The sequence below is a fragment of the Leptonotus elevatus genome, chromosome 12 (assembly GCF_054856555.1).
Source record: "Leptonotus elevatus isolate MCC_2025b chromosome 12, RoL_Lele_1.0, whole genome shotgun sequence".
Taxonomy (NCBI): Eukaryota; Metazoa; Chordata; class Actinopteri; order Syngnathiformes; family Syngnathidae; genus Leptonotus; species Leptonotus elevatus.
The window spans coordinates 16,235,528-16,250,637 of NC_141250.1; the positions used below are offsets into that span (position 1 = coordinate 16,235,528).

General features: G+C 38.5%; 1 protein-coding gene across 1 annotated transcript; it reads right to left on the reverse strand.

The window, feature by feature from the left end:
* Window positions 1–1,137: 1,137 nt before the first annotated feature.
* On the reverse strand, window positions 1,138–10,082 carry pou1f1 (POU class 1 homeobox 1). Its single transcript, XM_086091268.1, has 7 exons — window positions 9,714–10,082; window positions 8,671–8,832; window positions 7,432–7,530; window positions 2,194–2,457; window positions 1,839–2,003; window positions 1,709–1,769; window positions 1,138–1,622 (listed from the first exon to the last, which is right to left on the reverse strand). The coding sequence occupies exons 1-7, from the start codon at window positions 9,847–9,849 to the stop codon at window positions 1,391–1,393; spliced, it is 1,119 nt and encodes a 372-aa protein (XP_085947394.1). The 5' UTR covers window positions 9,850–10,082; the 3' UTR covers window positions 1,138–1,390.
* Between the last annotated feature and the right edge of the window lie 5,028 nt (window positions 10,083–15,110).

A 15,110-nucleotide genomic window follows, 5' to 3' on the forward strand; every position in this document is an offset into this window, starting at 1 on the left:
ACTACATAAACTAAATTCCCACCATTTCAGCAGTAACGAGTTAAACAAAATATGATACTGGTGGAAAACGTTTTATTTTACAAATTAAATGTTAACTACAAAAACGTAATATTTTGTGTGATGTCTATCTAAACTCAACTCTACAGGAACTAGTCATTTCTGTGGTGTGACAACCGGTTTATTCCTTATAAACTCTATACGCATCTGCATTCATAACAAAAAACTATTAGTACGATTGTAATCAAGTTCGAGTAAGGTACAATATCAATTTAGTGGTACGTTTGTCGTGCAGTGACAACTTTGTAACAGCAGATGGCGTAGTTGTCCCATAGCTGGATTCAACGTCAATGCTTTTACATTAAAAATGGCCTTCATTAATATTTGTTGAAATAATTAATTAATGTTGATAATTAATCATCTTTAAAGCTTAAGTCATATTTTCCCTGAAAACCATCATTACATGTGCACATACGGAAAAAAAATCATATAGGAGTCGTTTTTCTGTTGTATGTTTATTAGATTACTTGGGAATGTAGAAATGGGAAGGAAAGGCAGCAATATTAGGGTTACGAAACTTCATTTTAGAGACCGCTGCAATGCTCCATCAAAACCTGCTGACAGATGTGAGACTTTACAGCAGCTGAAGATGAATTACTGGCAGTTTTGCATCTGAATGTTTTCTGGCTGTACGCAGGAATTGCAATTTATGTTTTCACCAGTATGACACCCAAGCTATTTTGTTTCACTATCAACTCATGAGAAAATGCCAGCGACACGTTTGCGGTACAGGCACTTGTGGAATTAACACATTACAACAACTAAAAATATATTAAGAATGTTTTTTAAACTATAATTTAAAACATAATTTAGCATAATATATATTACACCTGTATAAATAATTCGTTGCCAAAGTTTGGATATTGTATGTAGCCCAAATACACATCATTCATTATAAGTGAAATAAAAACGACAGTTACGAATGGAACTACGATTCTATTTCGTCCCTCCCGACCGCCAGGTGGCAGTGCTGAAACAGCACGGACGCACGGAAATCCCTAACGCATGCGTGTGAGGGATTTCCGTGTTGTTTCAGCACCGCCACCTGGCGGTCGGGAGGGACGAAATAGAACTGCATCTCTACTCACAAACATAAAAACAGTTTATAAAATGAATGACAAATGCACACGTACAAACTTTAACTTAGCTGTCAGCTTAACAAAGAAAAGTGCTTATCTATCTACAAAGCCATGTTTTTTGCCTTTTCTGTTGACCCACCAACTCTTTTTTATTTTTAGTAGGAAAAAAACATTCATTTTGCTGGATTACAAACAGGACGCACTGACTGTCGAAACAAAACAAACCCAAAAAAAAAGATGAATTCATCGATGATTTATATCAGCCGATGTGTTTTACTCATCTGGCCTATGCAGTTTGTACTCAATTTGGCCAAGCAGGAGCTGAGGCTTGTTTTGACCCGTTTCTCCCTCTGGCGCCTGTTACAGAACCACACTCGGACCACCTCCTTCTCCAAGTGGAGGCCTTTTGCTATCCGGGCTATTTCCTGGGAAGATGGCTTACTTTTTTCCACAAAGCTGTGCTCAAGAGCCTCCTTAGCGCCCAGGCTGTATTGAGGATCAAGTAAAGAATAAAGAACTTTAAAAGCTGCAGTCAGAAGTCATATTGACATTTTTTTTAAAAGTCATTTTACCTGATGGTTGTCCTCCTTTTCCTCTTCCGCTCATTTATTCCAATTTTATCATTGTTCAGAGCTGAAGGGTGATGAGACAGGAAGTTGAATTAAAGAACAACAGGTGATAGGAATCGGGAGTGGGGCTCACCTCGAGCGAGCTCGGCCTCGTCCAACCACTTGGCCAGTATAGCCTTCAGCTTGCAGGCGTTCTTGAAGCTCAGCTGCAAATTCTCAAAGCGGCAGATGGTGGTCTGACTGAACTCTGAACCGTGCACGGCGGCGAGGGCCTCGCCCACGTTGGTCTGAGTGTAGCCTAGTGGAGCGGAGGTAGAAAAATGGGTTGATTGCAGAAAATGTCAGAAGTTTGCAAGTAAGGGATTACATTTGTATCTCAGAGCACCACATTGTATTTACGGTGTTGACATGTCAGTTATTTTCAATTGTAAAGAAAAAAAAAACCCATTATAAATCAATTTGCAAAGAAATCCCATCACAATCCTCACCAAGTTTGATCCTTCTTATCTTAAAGTCATTGGCAAACATCTCCAGCTCTTGTATCTGTGGGGAGTCCATAGCGGGGGTGTCCTCCAGCTCCCGGATGCTCTTCTTCTGGATGCTAACTTTCATCTCGCCCACAGTGGGGCCCCCGGGGGCCTCGTCAGTTAGCAGGAGGGCCGAGGACAGCGAGGGAAAACCGTGACTTAATGCGCAAGAGCTGCCGCTGAGGCCGGGATCTGGAAACTTGTACAAGCACGGTGTCAGTGAACCTGGACAGAGGGACAGAAGAGAAAGACAAAGCAAGACGTATGATACAACTTGGCCTTTATCCGAATGAATGAATGATGTTCAGGGATTTAGTCCGAGATGATGCGATGCTGGCCTCTTGTGTTAGTCAGGCTGCACTCACAAGACCGTTGTATTAGTTGTCTTAACTTGCTGCTCGTGGCACCGAAAGTTTGACATAGTGTCATTCAGTAACTCTAGGGCAATGCACAATTCCTTATGAAAGAAGAAAGGCCTGTAGGGTGAAATAAGAGTGACTGGACACACTAATATAGGCAATTAGCAAATGCATAGTAACTGAGCATATGTTCATCATAAGGAACATAGTAACTGCATAAACTCTTGGTAAACCAAGAGTGACTGATATGGTCAAAACATCATCATGCCATATCTTTGTAAGTGACATAGTAACTGCATAAGCACAATACATCCATAACACAATGACCCCCTGGCAAGCATAAGCATAATAACTGCATAGGCAGGACCCAACCCAAAATGCAGTCATCTATGATCCAGTTACCAAGTCCTGTATATGCATAATAACTCATCACAAAAGACAGAGTAACTTTATAAGCATAATGCATTCATAACATAATGACCCCTGACCGGCATAATAATAATAATAACTCATCATAAATGACATAGTAACTGTATAAGCTTAATATATTTGTACCATAATGACCCCTTGACCTGTGTATGCATAATAACGCATCATAAAGTACTAAGTAACTGTATAAGCATATTGCATCCGTAACACAATGACACCCTGACCTACATATTGTCGCTGCTATGTGAAAAACACTTCTTTTTTTTAATTCATTGATTAATTTATTTATTTGTAGGTTTTTGGGGTGTCTGCATTCACCCCCAAAACTTTTTTTTTAATGAAAAAAAATGGACATAAATGTTTTTCACATAGCAGAGACAATTTGCACAAACGCATCATATGGGACATAGTAACTGCATAAGCATAGTACATCCTTTAAATCAATGACCCAATCCAAAGCACAATCATAACAATGTTGTCCTACTGGTGTGCAGAAATGTGATACAGGTGCTCTGTCCGGAGTTGTTTAACACATCTCGTGTAGATGTAAATATCATGAAATAAAAGCCGGAATTCTGAACTTTTGTCTCATATTCATCTTTTGACATGAAACACTAACTTCGGTATATAACAACAACAAAAAGGCATTGAACTTGCTGTTCCAATACTTTTGCGAGGGACTGTACATGCTCAAATGGCTTTCCACTTCCAACACGCTGTTTAACTTTTGTTTGGGATCTTTTGCCTGTTCCATAGTCAACATGCGTCATCTGTGCATCTCCACTTATAAGAGCTGAAGATGACAGCACCGACGCCTTTTCAAAGGTAATCAAATATTACCCGGCAACCGCGGCGTTTGATCAATATTGCATCAGTGACGGCATATTGTCCATTTGACAGCCTCCAGGAAGACATCCGGTTCATACTGACCGGTCGGTCATATTTTTAAGGCCGTGTCCAACATTTCCTTCCATACTTGGACAGAATGACGAAATATTGCAAGAGCTCACTGCTCGACACACAGCGTTTGCATGCATGGGCAAATTGTTACCGTTTCCGTCTAAATTTTGCGTGGGGGCGCGTGGGGGCAACACTGTGCCACTATTAGAGTTACAAGGTTGATGAGCTGTGATGATAGTGAACAATGTAATATTAATTAGAATATTATGTTGATACGAGACTTGACTGAAATAATTGGGCTACGTATAACATTTCAAAACATAGTAAAAAAAAAATAGAAATAGAAACTTTATTAATATTGAACATAAACAGTTCTTCATTGCACACACCAAGCTTTGTATTTTGTAAAACAAACGGAACGTTCTATGTCAATGATTTCATACTTGGAAGCTGGAATTTTTCATCTCACTCCACACTGTCTTCTCCCTCCGTGTAGGAAGTTGGAAAAAAAATAGTTCAAAGTTCATTTGTTGTCTTTATTTCTCACAAGCTACTGCACTGAAGTCTCTGAGCCCTGAAATAAAATGATCAGTGTGTCCTTTTTTTCTTTTTTATCCTTTTTCTTCCTCTTCGCTTTGCATCCCAAATGCCGAGGGCCAAAGCATTGCAAGACATAAGGTTATTACAGTGAAGAAAGTGAATTTGGGCTCTTTTGATCATGCCACTGCCCTCGTTCGTACTTTTTTTTTTTTTTTGCCTTGATTGCAGCACCAGACGCTTTCGCATTTGCTGTTTTTATGTTTGATCTTTCAACGCTGATTTTTAGAGCTCAAAATGAACCAAAAATATCAAAAAGGTCTCTGTCTGTCTATCCATCCATCCATCCATCCGTTACCTAGTTAGCTAGGTAGCTAGCTAACGTTAGCAGTGCTTCTTTTCTGTCTACGAAGAAGAAAACCTTTTGCGCCCCGCCCCCGACTCTCCGCAGTGACCAAATATCAAATATTTATACACCTCTGCATAACATGGTATCCTTATTAACATGAAAGAAAATGAAAAACGAAATATAGCTAACCTTACAGACAAAAGTTAGCATTGTTTTTAAGTATGTGACAAAAATAAAGAAATGAGCACGGCACTGCCACCTACTGTAATGGATATGCAATTACACTTCATTCTAGCATGGCTAAAAGGTACTGTTTGAGAAGGACCGATCTGTGGTGATATTAACAAAAATATTTTTGTTCCGTTAGCCATAAAATATTCAACATTCTAAGTGTGCACATCTGTGTTTTCCTGAACGAGCAGACTCTTCTAAATTGAAAGTGCAACACGCGGATCAACTTTGCTCTTGTTTCCATCAACTCCCGGAAGACACAAAGCCCTTCTTCTCGTCTTGAAGCTTGACATTCGTGAGAAAAGTAGAGTGAGCGTTGCCGAGTGTTACTCGCTGGAGGAGATGTGGAAAAAAAAGTATTTACTGCACTTTAGTTTGCGGTAATGGCTAAAAGGAAGATTGAAATGATATAAGCAAGTAAAACGATGTTGATGTTTGAACATCTTGCTTCATGAAGGTCGCAACAATAAGTAATCCTTTTACGCCTCATTTGTGCGATGATGTTTTTGACCACCGAGTTCAACTTTAATTTGCTCGACTCAATTCGAGTCAATTTACTGCATGAACTTGAATCCACTTAATGCGTTTTTGACCTCATGCTTCTTTTTCCAATATCTGCTCAGTCCTTCCATTGCTACATTCATCACGTCATTGTTGTTAATGTAGTGGGAATAAAATCACCCCAAAAAAACAAAACAGTAGAGATAATTTGTTGGCCTCATGTTCCCTGCTTGGAGGATATTTGATCTTGATGATGTCATATTTCTGTGCAGGACTTTGACACAGTGCATAACAATTCATAGGGTCACTTTGCCCTCATTTTCATTTGAGCGTTCCAGATAATATTTACCGTCCGCCCCGTCTTGTTAAAAATAATTAATGTTATTACCTCTTTGGCAAATGTCAATTGTACTTGACCTCCAGCTTCAGGTCGTATTCCATCCGCTCCACATGACTGAAATTGTCTTTAAATAAAACATTTCTTCTCTTTCTTTACCTTCTCTGAATATTTATTTCAGTCGCTGACGCTTAGAGATTAGATCAGATCCAAAATGAGAGCTGGATCAGAAATTAAACAATGTTTACTCTAATTTAACTCATTAACTGCCATTGACGGCACTAGACGTCAAAAATTCATTTGAACTATCTCTATGAGTTTACATTTTTTTCCCACTTTTGTTAACGAGAGTATGAAAACCTAGACATTTTGTTTTTAATAATCTTTTTCTTTTTTTTTTGAAGAAAAGATTATTAAAAATTAGGGGCGTCAGGCGATAATTTTTTTTAATTTGTAATTAATCGCATGACTTCAATAGTTAACTCACGATTAATCACAAATTTTATATCTGTTCAAAATGTCCCCAATTTTTTTTCTAGGTTTTCATACTCTTGTTAACAAAAGTGGGGAAAAAATGTTAAACTAATAGAAATAGTTCAAATGAATTTTTGACGTCTATAGCCGTCAATGGCAGTGAATGAGTTAATAATGTTTCTTATTGGGGTGTAGAACTGAATTGCTTCCAAGTAAATCATTTGTAATATTGCTAAAGTATTGAGCATTTGTTTAATATTTTTATGCTACATTTCATCGTTTTCTTTTGAGTTTTTTTATTTTTTGCGCTTAGGTGAGTGCAGATTGTGCAGGGCTGACTCACAGTAGCCATCAACACCTACAGCAGTCTGCAGGAAAGGAACTGGAAATAACACAGCGTTTGGCAACAGTATAAAGACAATCACTCCAAATGCACAATGTTTGTGTTTGGATCTCTGGCACGGAAAAGGTTTTGTTGGTTGTGGTTAAACTTTTAAAAATAGCGTATGCTGCTTTTTGCACCGGGGAACAATTCAATAACGCACTGTTCAGTTTGTTTATGGCGCATAAAAAACTCTGCTCCATGGTCTGTCTTAAAATCTCAAACGCTCTGAAATGGATGTAAAATTTTTTAGGTGTTGTTGGATTTTAGCATTATTGTATTTGTTCATGGCCAATTTTATACTACATGTAAAGGCTTGGGGTTCGAAAAAATAAAAAATCCAGCCGTTTTTTTATATTTATCTCAGGGGGCAGCCATTTTGCCACAGAAGAGACAAAGAAAATTACATGAGATTGCTCCGTTATCCACAAGTTTTTAATCTAATCTGCTGGAAAAGTCAAGTCAAGAATGACATTCATTTTACTGAAATTGTATGATTGCAACAAGGAACAAAAAAAATTAAAAAAAATTGGCCAAAAGGTACAATTTAATGTAAATAACACCATTTATTGTTGACAAATTGAAAGAGCTGAAGTTGTAAATGATAAAAATCAGAAGTTCCTCCCATTGATTTCGATCAAAACAAACAACTACACTGATGCTTCTCGTTTGAGATAAACCGACGGAACTGTGCGTTTACCTTGCAGCGGGTTTGCAGCGCTCACCATGTTAGGTGGGGGGACGCCACATGTTTGCAGGATACACGTCTGAGAAATACTTGCCGAGAGCATTTCCTGAGCTGTCGGAAAGGACACAGAGGCAAGAGATGAAATGACGTTATTGTTAGTGTGACACTGTGAGGTCCATCCATCCCAGCTGGAGTCATAACAAGAGCATACAAACGTCACACAGGAAGGTCAGAGCAGAGGTTCCAAGTCACGGAATGGCGAGGGAGATCATCTATGAAAATTTGAGTATTGATCTCATCTCCCAGACACGTTTTGGAATCACTTCAGGGCACTGAGAGTCAGCAGCATGTTGCAGCAGCTCCTACCGACTTTCTTTGTTCTCTCTTTCGATTGCATTATTCCCTTCTTGAGAATATTCTGGAGAATATTGAGACTTTTTTTCCCCCCTCTTGTTTACTTAAAAAAATTAAAATAATAATTATAATAATTAGATATATATCCATCCATCCATTTTCTTAACCGCTCGTCCTCACAATATATATATTATAATAATAATAATTAATAAATAAATATTTTATTTTTGATTATTTAATATTGCTTTTTTTTTTTTTCTTAGACAGAACTCAGTATTGTTCATTCGGTAATCTTACTGATTCGACATGTCATCATCATTGCTCTCTCTCTCTCTCTTTTTCTTTTTTTTGTATGTGCGTGTGATTATTTAATATTGCTGTTGGTTTATTCATTATTATTATTTTATTATTATTAAATATTTGTTAATACTAATTCTGCAGTTACAGTCCCTTAACCAAAGAGGGTTTATTTTTTTCAATTGCACTTTGTGCATTGCATTATATTCTCTATATATTTTTTTATTAATAGGACAATATTGTTTTATAGATGAAAATTCAAACTTTTGAGGGGAGATGTGGACGTTAAAAAAAAAAATAAATAAAAAATAACCTTATCCTTCCTGTCTTAGAAAAAAAAAGCATCTTCTTTTTTGGGTGCCTGCAGAAGTATGTCACATTTAGTCAGAAATGTCACAACGCTGAGTCATTCTTGCGTGAGCTGTTCAAGATAATGGGCTTCTCCAGCAACGTGTATATTTACTGTCAATGGCAGAAACACGTCACACTCAACCCAAATATACAGCACATTAAAAAAAACCACTCAGAAACACAAACGTATTTTTACCAAATTGCCCTCGTTTCAATTTTGATCGATAAGTGAGCATCGTGCCAGCCTACCTGCCATGATGCCATAGGTGGCTTGCTGGTTGCTGTAATGACACGGGGTGACTGGGTAATGGAGGCTGGGGGGACTGTTGCCAAGCGGGTTTCCCAGAGAGGTTGCGGATAGCTGCATTTGGGAACGCTTCGACGGCTGACCCAGGGACAGCCCGGATGACACTAAAGAAAAAAAGAAAAAAAACATACAGAGATGAACACATTTAGTGCAAGATAGCGTTTTTATTTCTTGCTAGCGCTTTTCATCATTCATTTATCATAAACTTTTACTCCATGTAACTTAAAAAAAACTAACTCTATTAATATTATTGCAGTAGCATAATAGGCAAAAGTGTTCCTCAAAAACAAGTCAAAGGTTTTAGTCCTGTAAAATATTTGATTGTATAGCAGTTTTCAAAGTACTGAAATATGCTGTTGAAATTAAATTACATGTATTTTTATACAGTGAAAAGGCTGTTGTTTATATTTATATATATATATATAAAATAAAATAAAATTTAAATATTTATTTATATTGTGACAGTCATTAGACGAAGATTTATTTTATTTACCACTTTTAAGGTCAATGTATAACCAATGCAAGATAAACACACACATATAACAACCAACATATATAGTGGTATGTAGTGGTTATATTTTGACATCTTGCGGTATGACTTGAAATTAATTTTAATTTTTTTTCACAACATAAATTCACATAAATTTACTTGTGTGGCTAGCTAGCTTGTTTTGTTTAGGTGGCTAATTGTTAGCCTCATCACTTTGATTTACGTTGAACATATTATGTGGTGCAAAGCGTTCTATGATAGATGTATATCCTAAATTACAGATGATATATATATATATATATAAAATGTCGACATGAATACTAAATACTACATTTAAAACATTCAAATAAACCTACCCAGCAACAAAATATGTTTTATCATACTGCATGAGTGAGAAGAGTTTATTAATCTTCCATGGTGGTTATGCGGCAAAAAAAGAAGATGTAAATAGTGGCTAAAAGGTGACTTTAATAATCCAGCGCGAGGCCCACTTACCTGCGGAGACCATGCTGTGGCCGTGGGAGGTGCTTGGCAGGCAGTCGCCGGCAGAGCTGTGGTGCATGAAAATTGGCAGAGGAGAATCTCCTGCCAGAGGCGAGAAAGAGTCACAAGCGAAAGCCTGCGACGCCATTTGGCCTCTTCACGTCGTCGGATGTGATCCACTTTATCTGCGATCTTAACTTTGCCCTTCTCAAGTCATCATCCCTTTTCCTCCTTTGCTAATGTTTCATTGTCTGCACTTGATATGCGGCATGTTCTTGCCCTTTTTCACCCTCCACTTTATAATATTTCCTCAATTTGAGTTTTGCATCATACTTCTGGCCCAGCTCCCTTTCCTCGATCCTATCAACAGGTAAGTGAGCATCTGTCACCCCCCTGGAGACTTTGCATCCTCCTGCAGGTATTTATACCCCCCCCCCCCTCCCCACCCCACCCCAGGACCTGCCGCGACTCCTCACTCCACCCCAGGGGGGCCCCCATCTTTCACATCCACCAGAAGCTACCAATCCCATGCCAGCACTGTTATTGTGTTTTTCCGTACCTGCCTTTGTGTTATCCAGTCTCCAAATCCAGGATTAAGGTACAGAGTGGCGGAGAAACCCGATCTCGCTCGACCCTCGCTCTCTCCCGCGGTGCCGCGTCCCGTTCCGCTTGATTAAAGGGGGTTCGGCCGTCATGCCGTAAGAACAGTGCGCGTCCAAAATAACAAATGCTTGATTTGTTTGAATGTGCTGATTTGTGTCCAAAAAAAAAAGGTGCAAAAGTAATAATAATATTTGTATATATTTAAATAGATAAAATATAATAATTAAAATAACAAATAAATAATAATTTTCCTTTCCATTGTCTGCACTCAACTACCACAAGGCCGTTCCGTCGATATCCGCTCAGTTGAAGATGTCACAACTTGAGCTCGTCATCTTCCTTCCAAACCAAGCAGAATGCCTCCCTGGTGTTTGCCCCCCCAGCCCCCCCCCACCCCCCGACAAGTATCTGATGTTTTGACAGCGGGCGGGAGAGAAAACGCTGCCACTTTGTGCCTGTTTGGAATTCTCCGCCGCTGTTTTCTCAGCGTGATATATTCTCCTGACAAGGTCCTCTCGACACACAACACACAAGCGAACAGGCGGCCGTGACCTTATGACACCGACTTCTTTGTGAGAGCCGAGATGAGAACGGAGCGCCGCATTATGGGTCCCCGCCGAGGCGACATTTGACATAGCGATGATTTAGAGAAAGCCAAAGAGGGAATTGAGGAAATGATTACGGACACAGCAAATATTGATTCAGGAAAACAAAACTGAAAGTGGACACAGCATGCGTGCGTCGTCACTTGTCATCAAAGTAAACCTTTTTGTTTTGTTTTGCTTTACAACATTCTACACTTGTAACATGACAGTTGTCAAGGTCACTTAAACAATTATATAAACAGATCTACTGTACAATGTTAAGTCGACAGATGAACAATTCTTCAAAAAAGAAGCTGCAAGCTATTCTTTTCAACTCACGACAGTCCATTTAGCTTATTGCTAACAAACATCACAGCAAGACCCGGAAATGTTTGTATGTTTGGGAATGTTTAGCCAGCGAATGAGCATCATATTAACTCATTCACTGCCATTGACGGCTATAGACGTCAAAAATTAATTTGAACTATTTCTATTAGTTAATTCCCCCCCCCCCACACTTTTGTTAACACCAGTATGAAAACCTAGAATTTTTTTTAATTGTACATTTAGAACAGATATAAAATTTGTGATTAATCAAGAGTTAACTAGTGAAGTCATGCGATTAATTATGATTAAAAAATGTAATCGCCTGACGCCCCTAATTTTTAATAATCTTTTCTTTTTTTAAAGAAAAAAAAAGAAAAGATTATTAAAAATTTAGGGCGTAATTTTTTTTTCATAATTTATCGCATGACTTCACGAGTTAATCACACATTTTATATATCTGTTCTCAATGTACAACGCTCATAAGCCGCATAAGTCTTGGTATACTCCAATATGTTTTCATAAAAAAAAAAAGTGAAAATAAGGCCTAGTAAAGCACTTTGGACAACATATGGTGTAGCATTCCTTTTTCCATTAATCGTTATAATCAAGCTGGATTTTGAAGTTTTTCAGCAAAGTACAATTCGTAACTCATTTGAATGGATTCAGGATTTGGTGGCTAAATGTTACACGAATGTGCAAATGCAGATTTGGGGTACAAATTCAGGCACTAATATATATATATCTTCTTCGTGTGTCTCTATGTTCTGTATTATACTGCCCCCAGGTGGCCAAGGCGTACACAGGGAGCAGAACTGAATTGAAACAAAAGTGTAAAAAACCGTTTCAACCGTTTACATTCTATTACTTACGTAACTATTAACTACAGTATGTTTTTATAAAGTACAACATTATTGAGTGCTATTTTTTTATATTAAAAACACATTACAAATAATTGTATTCGGCTGGTGTATATATTACATCTGCATTATTTCCTGTGGAATACAGAAGTTCACCTTCCTCCCAGAATCGATTTTGTAAATATAAACTATTTGTGTTATTGATAGCATTGACTGCTAAAAGCCTTTTAAAAGATTTCCCCTCATAATTGTACACTGGCTTGCAAAGAGTAAAATGTGCCTCCGTCATTGCCACGGCGACCCTGACTGACCTCCTTTAATGCACTCGAATGGACATTTCTCCTGTTGCATTAACAATCCAAGCTTCACAGTGCTAATGCATTTTATTTAATAGTTGTTTCGTGTGTTATCACCTCTCTCTGATTGATCACCTATCAATCTCGCTCACTCTGTGTTCTTTTGATATTTCTCAAAGCCCAGTGTTATATAAAAAATAAAATAAAAATCCTGCTAAAACATCATGCTATCTGCCAACATGTTTTATTAGCGTTGAGGGACGTTGAGATAAAAAAAAAAAAAAGAAAAAAAAAGAAAAAAAAAGTGCGACCTCACATGCTGCATTGCATTAAAATCCTTGTTAAAGCACCTCTTCTTGGCAGCAAGGAGGCCATTATCCCTGTAGAGCTTAATTAGCTGCAGCAACAGAGGAAAAGTGAATCACTGGTAACGCGCATTCCCTCAGGGCCGCGACCTTGGGATCTGCCTCCAGCTGCAGAGCAGCGCATCACTCCGCAGAAGGTCTCGAGTCACGGCTGCGCTGGCAAACGCAGCCATTTAAAACTCACAGCTGAAATGGAGTGTGAAGCCTGCCGCACTCGGAGCACCGCTTTTTGCTCCTCTTGTCACTTTGTCGGCGCGACAGTGCCGCAACTGTGGAACCGCGACGTTCGACTAAGGTTTTGGTTCATTATATAAAAATAGGTCACTTGGTTTTTGCTGGTTTGAAAAATAATGACGTCTTGGAAGGCCAGGAAAATAACTAATATCCTAATTAATATATATATATATATATATATATATATATATATATATATATATATATATATATATATATATATATATATATATATATATATATATATATATTTATTAGGGGTGGGAATCTTTGAATATCTCCCGATTTGATTCGATTCAGAATCGATTTTCGATTAAGAAAGATTTTTTTATTCAAAATGATTTGATCGACAATGATTTTTGCTGCAATTTATAGATGTCCAAGGAATCGTAATGATCTACTCCAGTCTGACTCACTAATGCTAATTAGCGCGCTACTCACGGCACTTATCACTCAAAAGAACGGCTCCACGCTGAAAAAAACAAAACAAACTTTTATTGGAATAACTTGATCGTGACTTTTTCCTTCTACTCTCTAACGTGGCTACAACTTAACAGTGTATTAGACCGCATGGAACCACACTGCCCCTCAGTGGCCAAACCGGGTACAACACGAACAGCGCTCCAAATAAAAGGCACACACAGACAAAGGCAAGACAGCATAAAAGAATTTAAATAAAATCGATTTTGAATCGTGCTAAATGAGAATCACGATTCTTATAAGAATCGATTTTTGGGCACACCCTTAATATATATATATATATATATATATATATATATATATACACACACACAACAGAAATAACAGGACTCTGTTTTTATGCAAATTAAATAATGTATTCAACTTAATTGGAGGATAGCGAGTGATTCGCTGCGGTGCGGTCATGCAGCTGGTTCAGAGCAGCTGTAGGGTTTGCAAGAAGTGCAACAGTCTGCATCTCCGGGGGGCTTACTTGTTGCCTCCATTTGCATGACATCACAGCAGGTTCGGATAGAAAACTAACTGGCATTCATTGTGCGGCAATCTCCACTTGTTTGCGGGCCAGGCTTATCCCAAGCCAGCCAATTATCTCAGAGTGAGCGGAAGAGAAAGTTGCCATTGTCTCCGTATGGTGTCCATCTTGCGCTGAATGTAAAGTGCTCGGGCTGAAACATCGGGACTCATCACCGAGGACAAAGGTTAAGCTGAGGAGCACGGTCGGGCCATGTGCTCTCTGTTGTGTCTGTGTTTGTGTTTATCCTGGGCTCTGCTTCACTATTGTTGACGGAGGTGGGCAGCAGGTGAAAAATAGCCCGTGGGTGGCGGGCATGATTCGACTTGCTTCGAGCACGCGGCGCTAATTTTGGCATTTGGAATGCTTCACTGTGAGCTGAAACAAGTATGTGGCTTGAAATGCGCTTAAATTGATGTTATATGTGTAAATATATAAATATATGCATATTAGGGTTCTGCGAGAATGGGTGGCGAAATTAGCTACGTAGGTGTGCCGTATCTACACGGGGAGTGCACGTGTGCGAACTCTACGTACACGGTTCGTTCGAGCGGATGCCTCGCTGTTGGCTAGCATCAAAACGAAAGCGAGTTCGTAAACTCTGAGCTAGCTTAGCGCTAGCTAGGATAAGCCTAGTAGTAACGTAGATGGATTAATTAATACAGGACTAGAGAGAAAAATCATCCTTTGTTCTTAAGGTTAAAGTTCATTTCAACTAAAAAGGTCAGCATTTTTGTGTGTTGACGCGCCGGTGTAGGCTACATTCCGATACGTTTAAATGAATAAATTATCATAAAGCACTCTACTGTATAAGTGCACTTCATTTACCATTTTGATCAAATTGGATTTTTGTTGTAGTATAACGTGTTTTTTTTTTTGTCAAGTCAAGTAACTCAAGATGATTTGGTCATTCGGTGGCTAACGTCAATATGAAGAGCAAATGTGGATCTTTTGGTGCAAATAAATAGTTTAGTAAAACCTGCATATATCGTTTTTTTTTTTTAACTGTATTATTAACGTTAACAAGGACCTACTGTCCAACCAGCTCTCGTCCATGCAAGGAAAACACATCATGTGTCCATACGTACGCCGCATCTCCTTTTAACTACAGTTACTTTCGGTCATCGCTCGCCATAATTGCACAGAGAGACA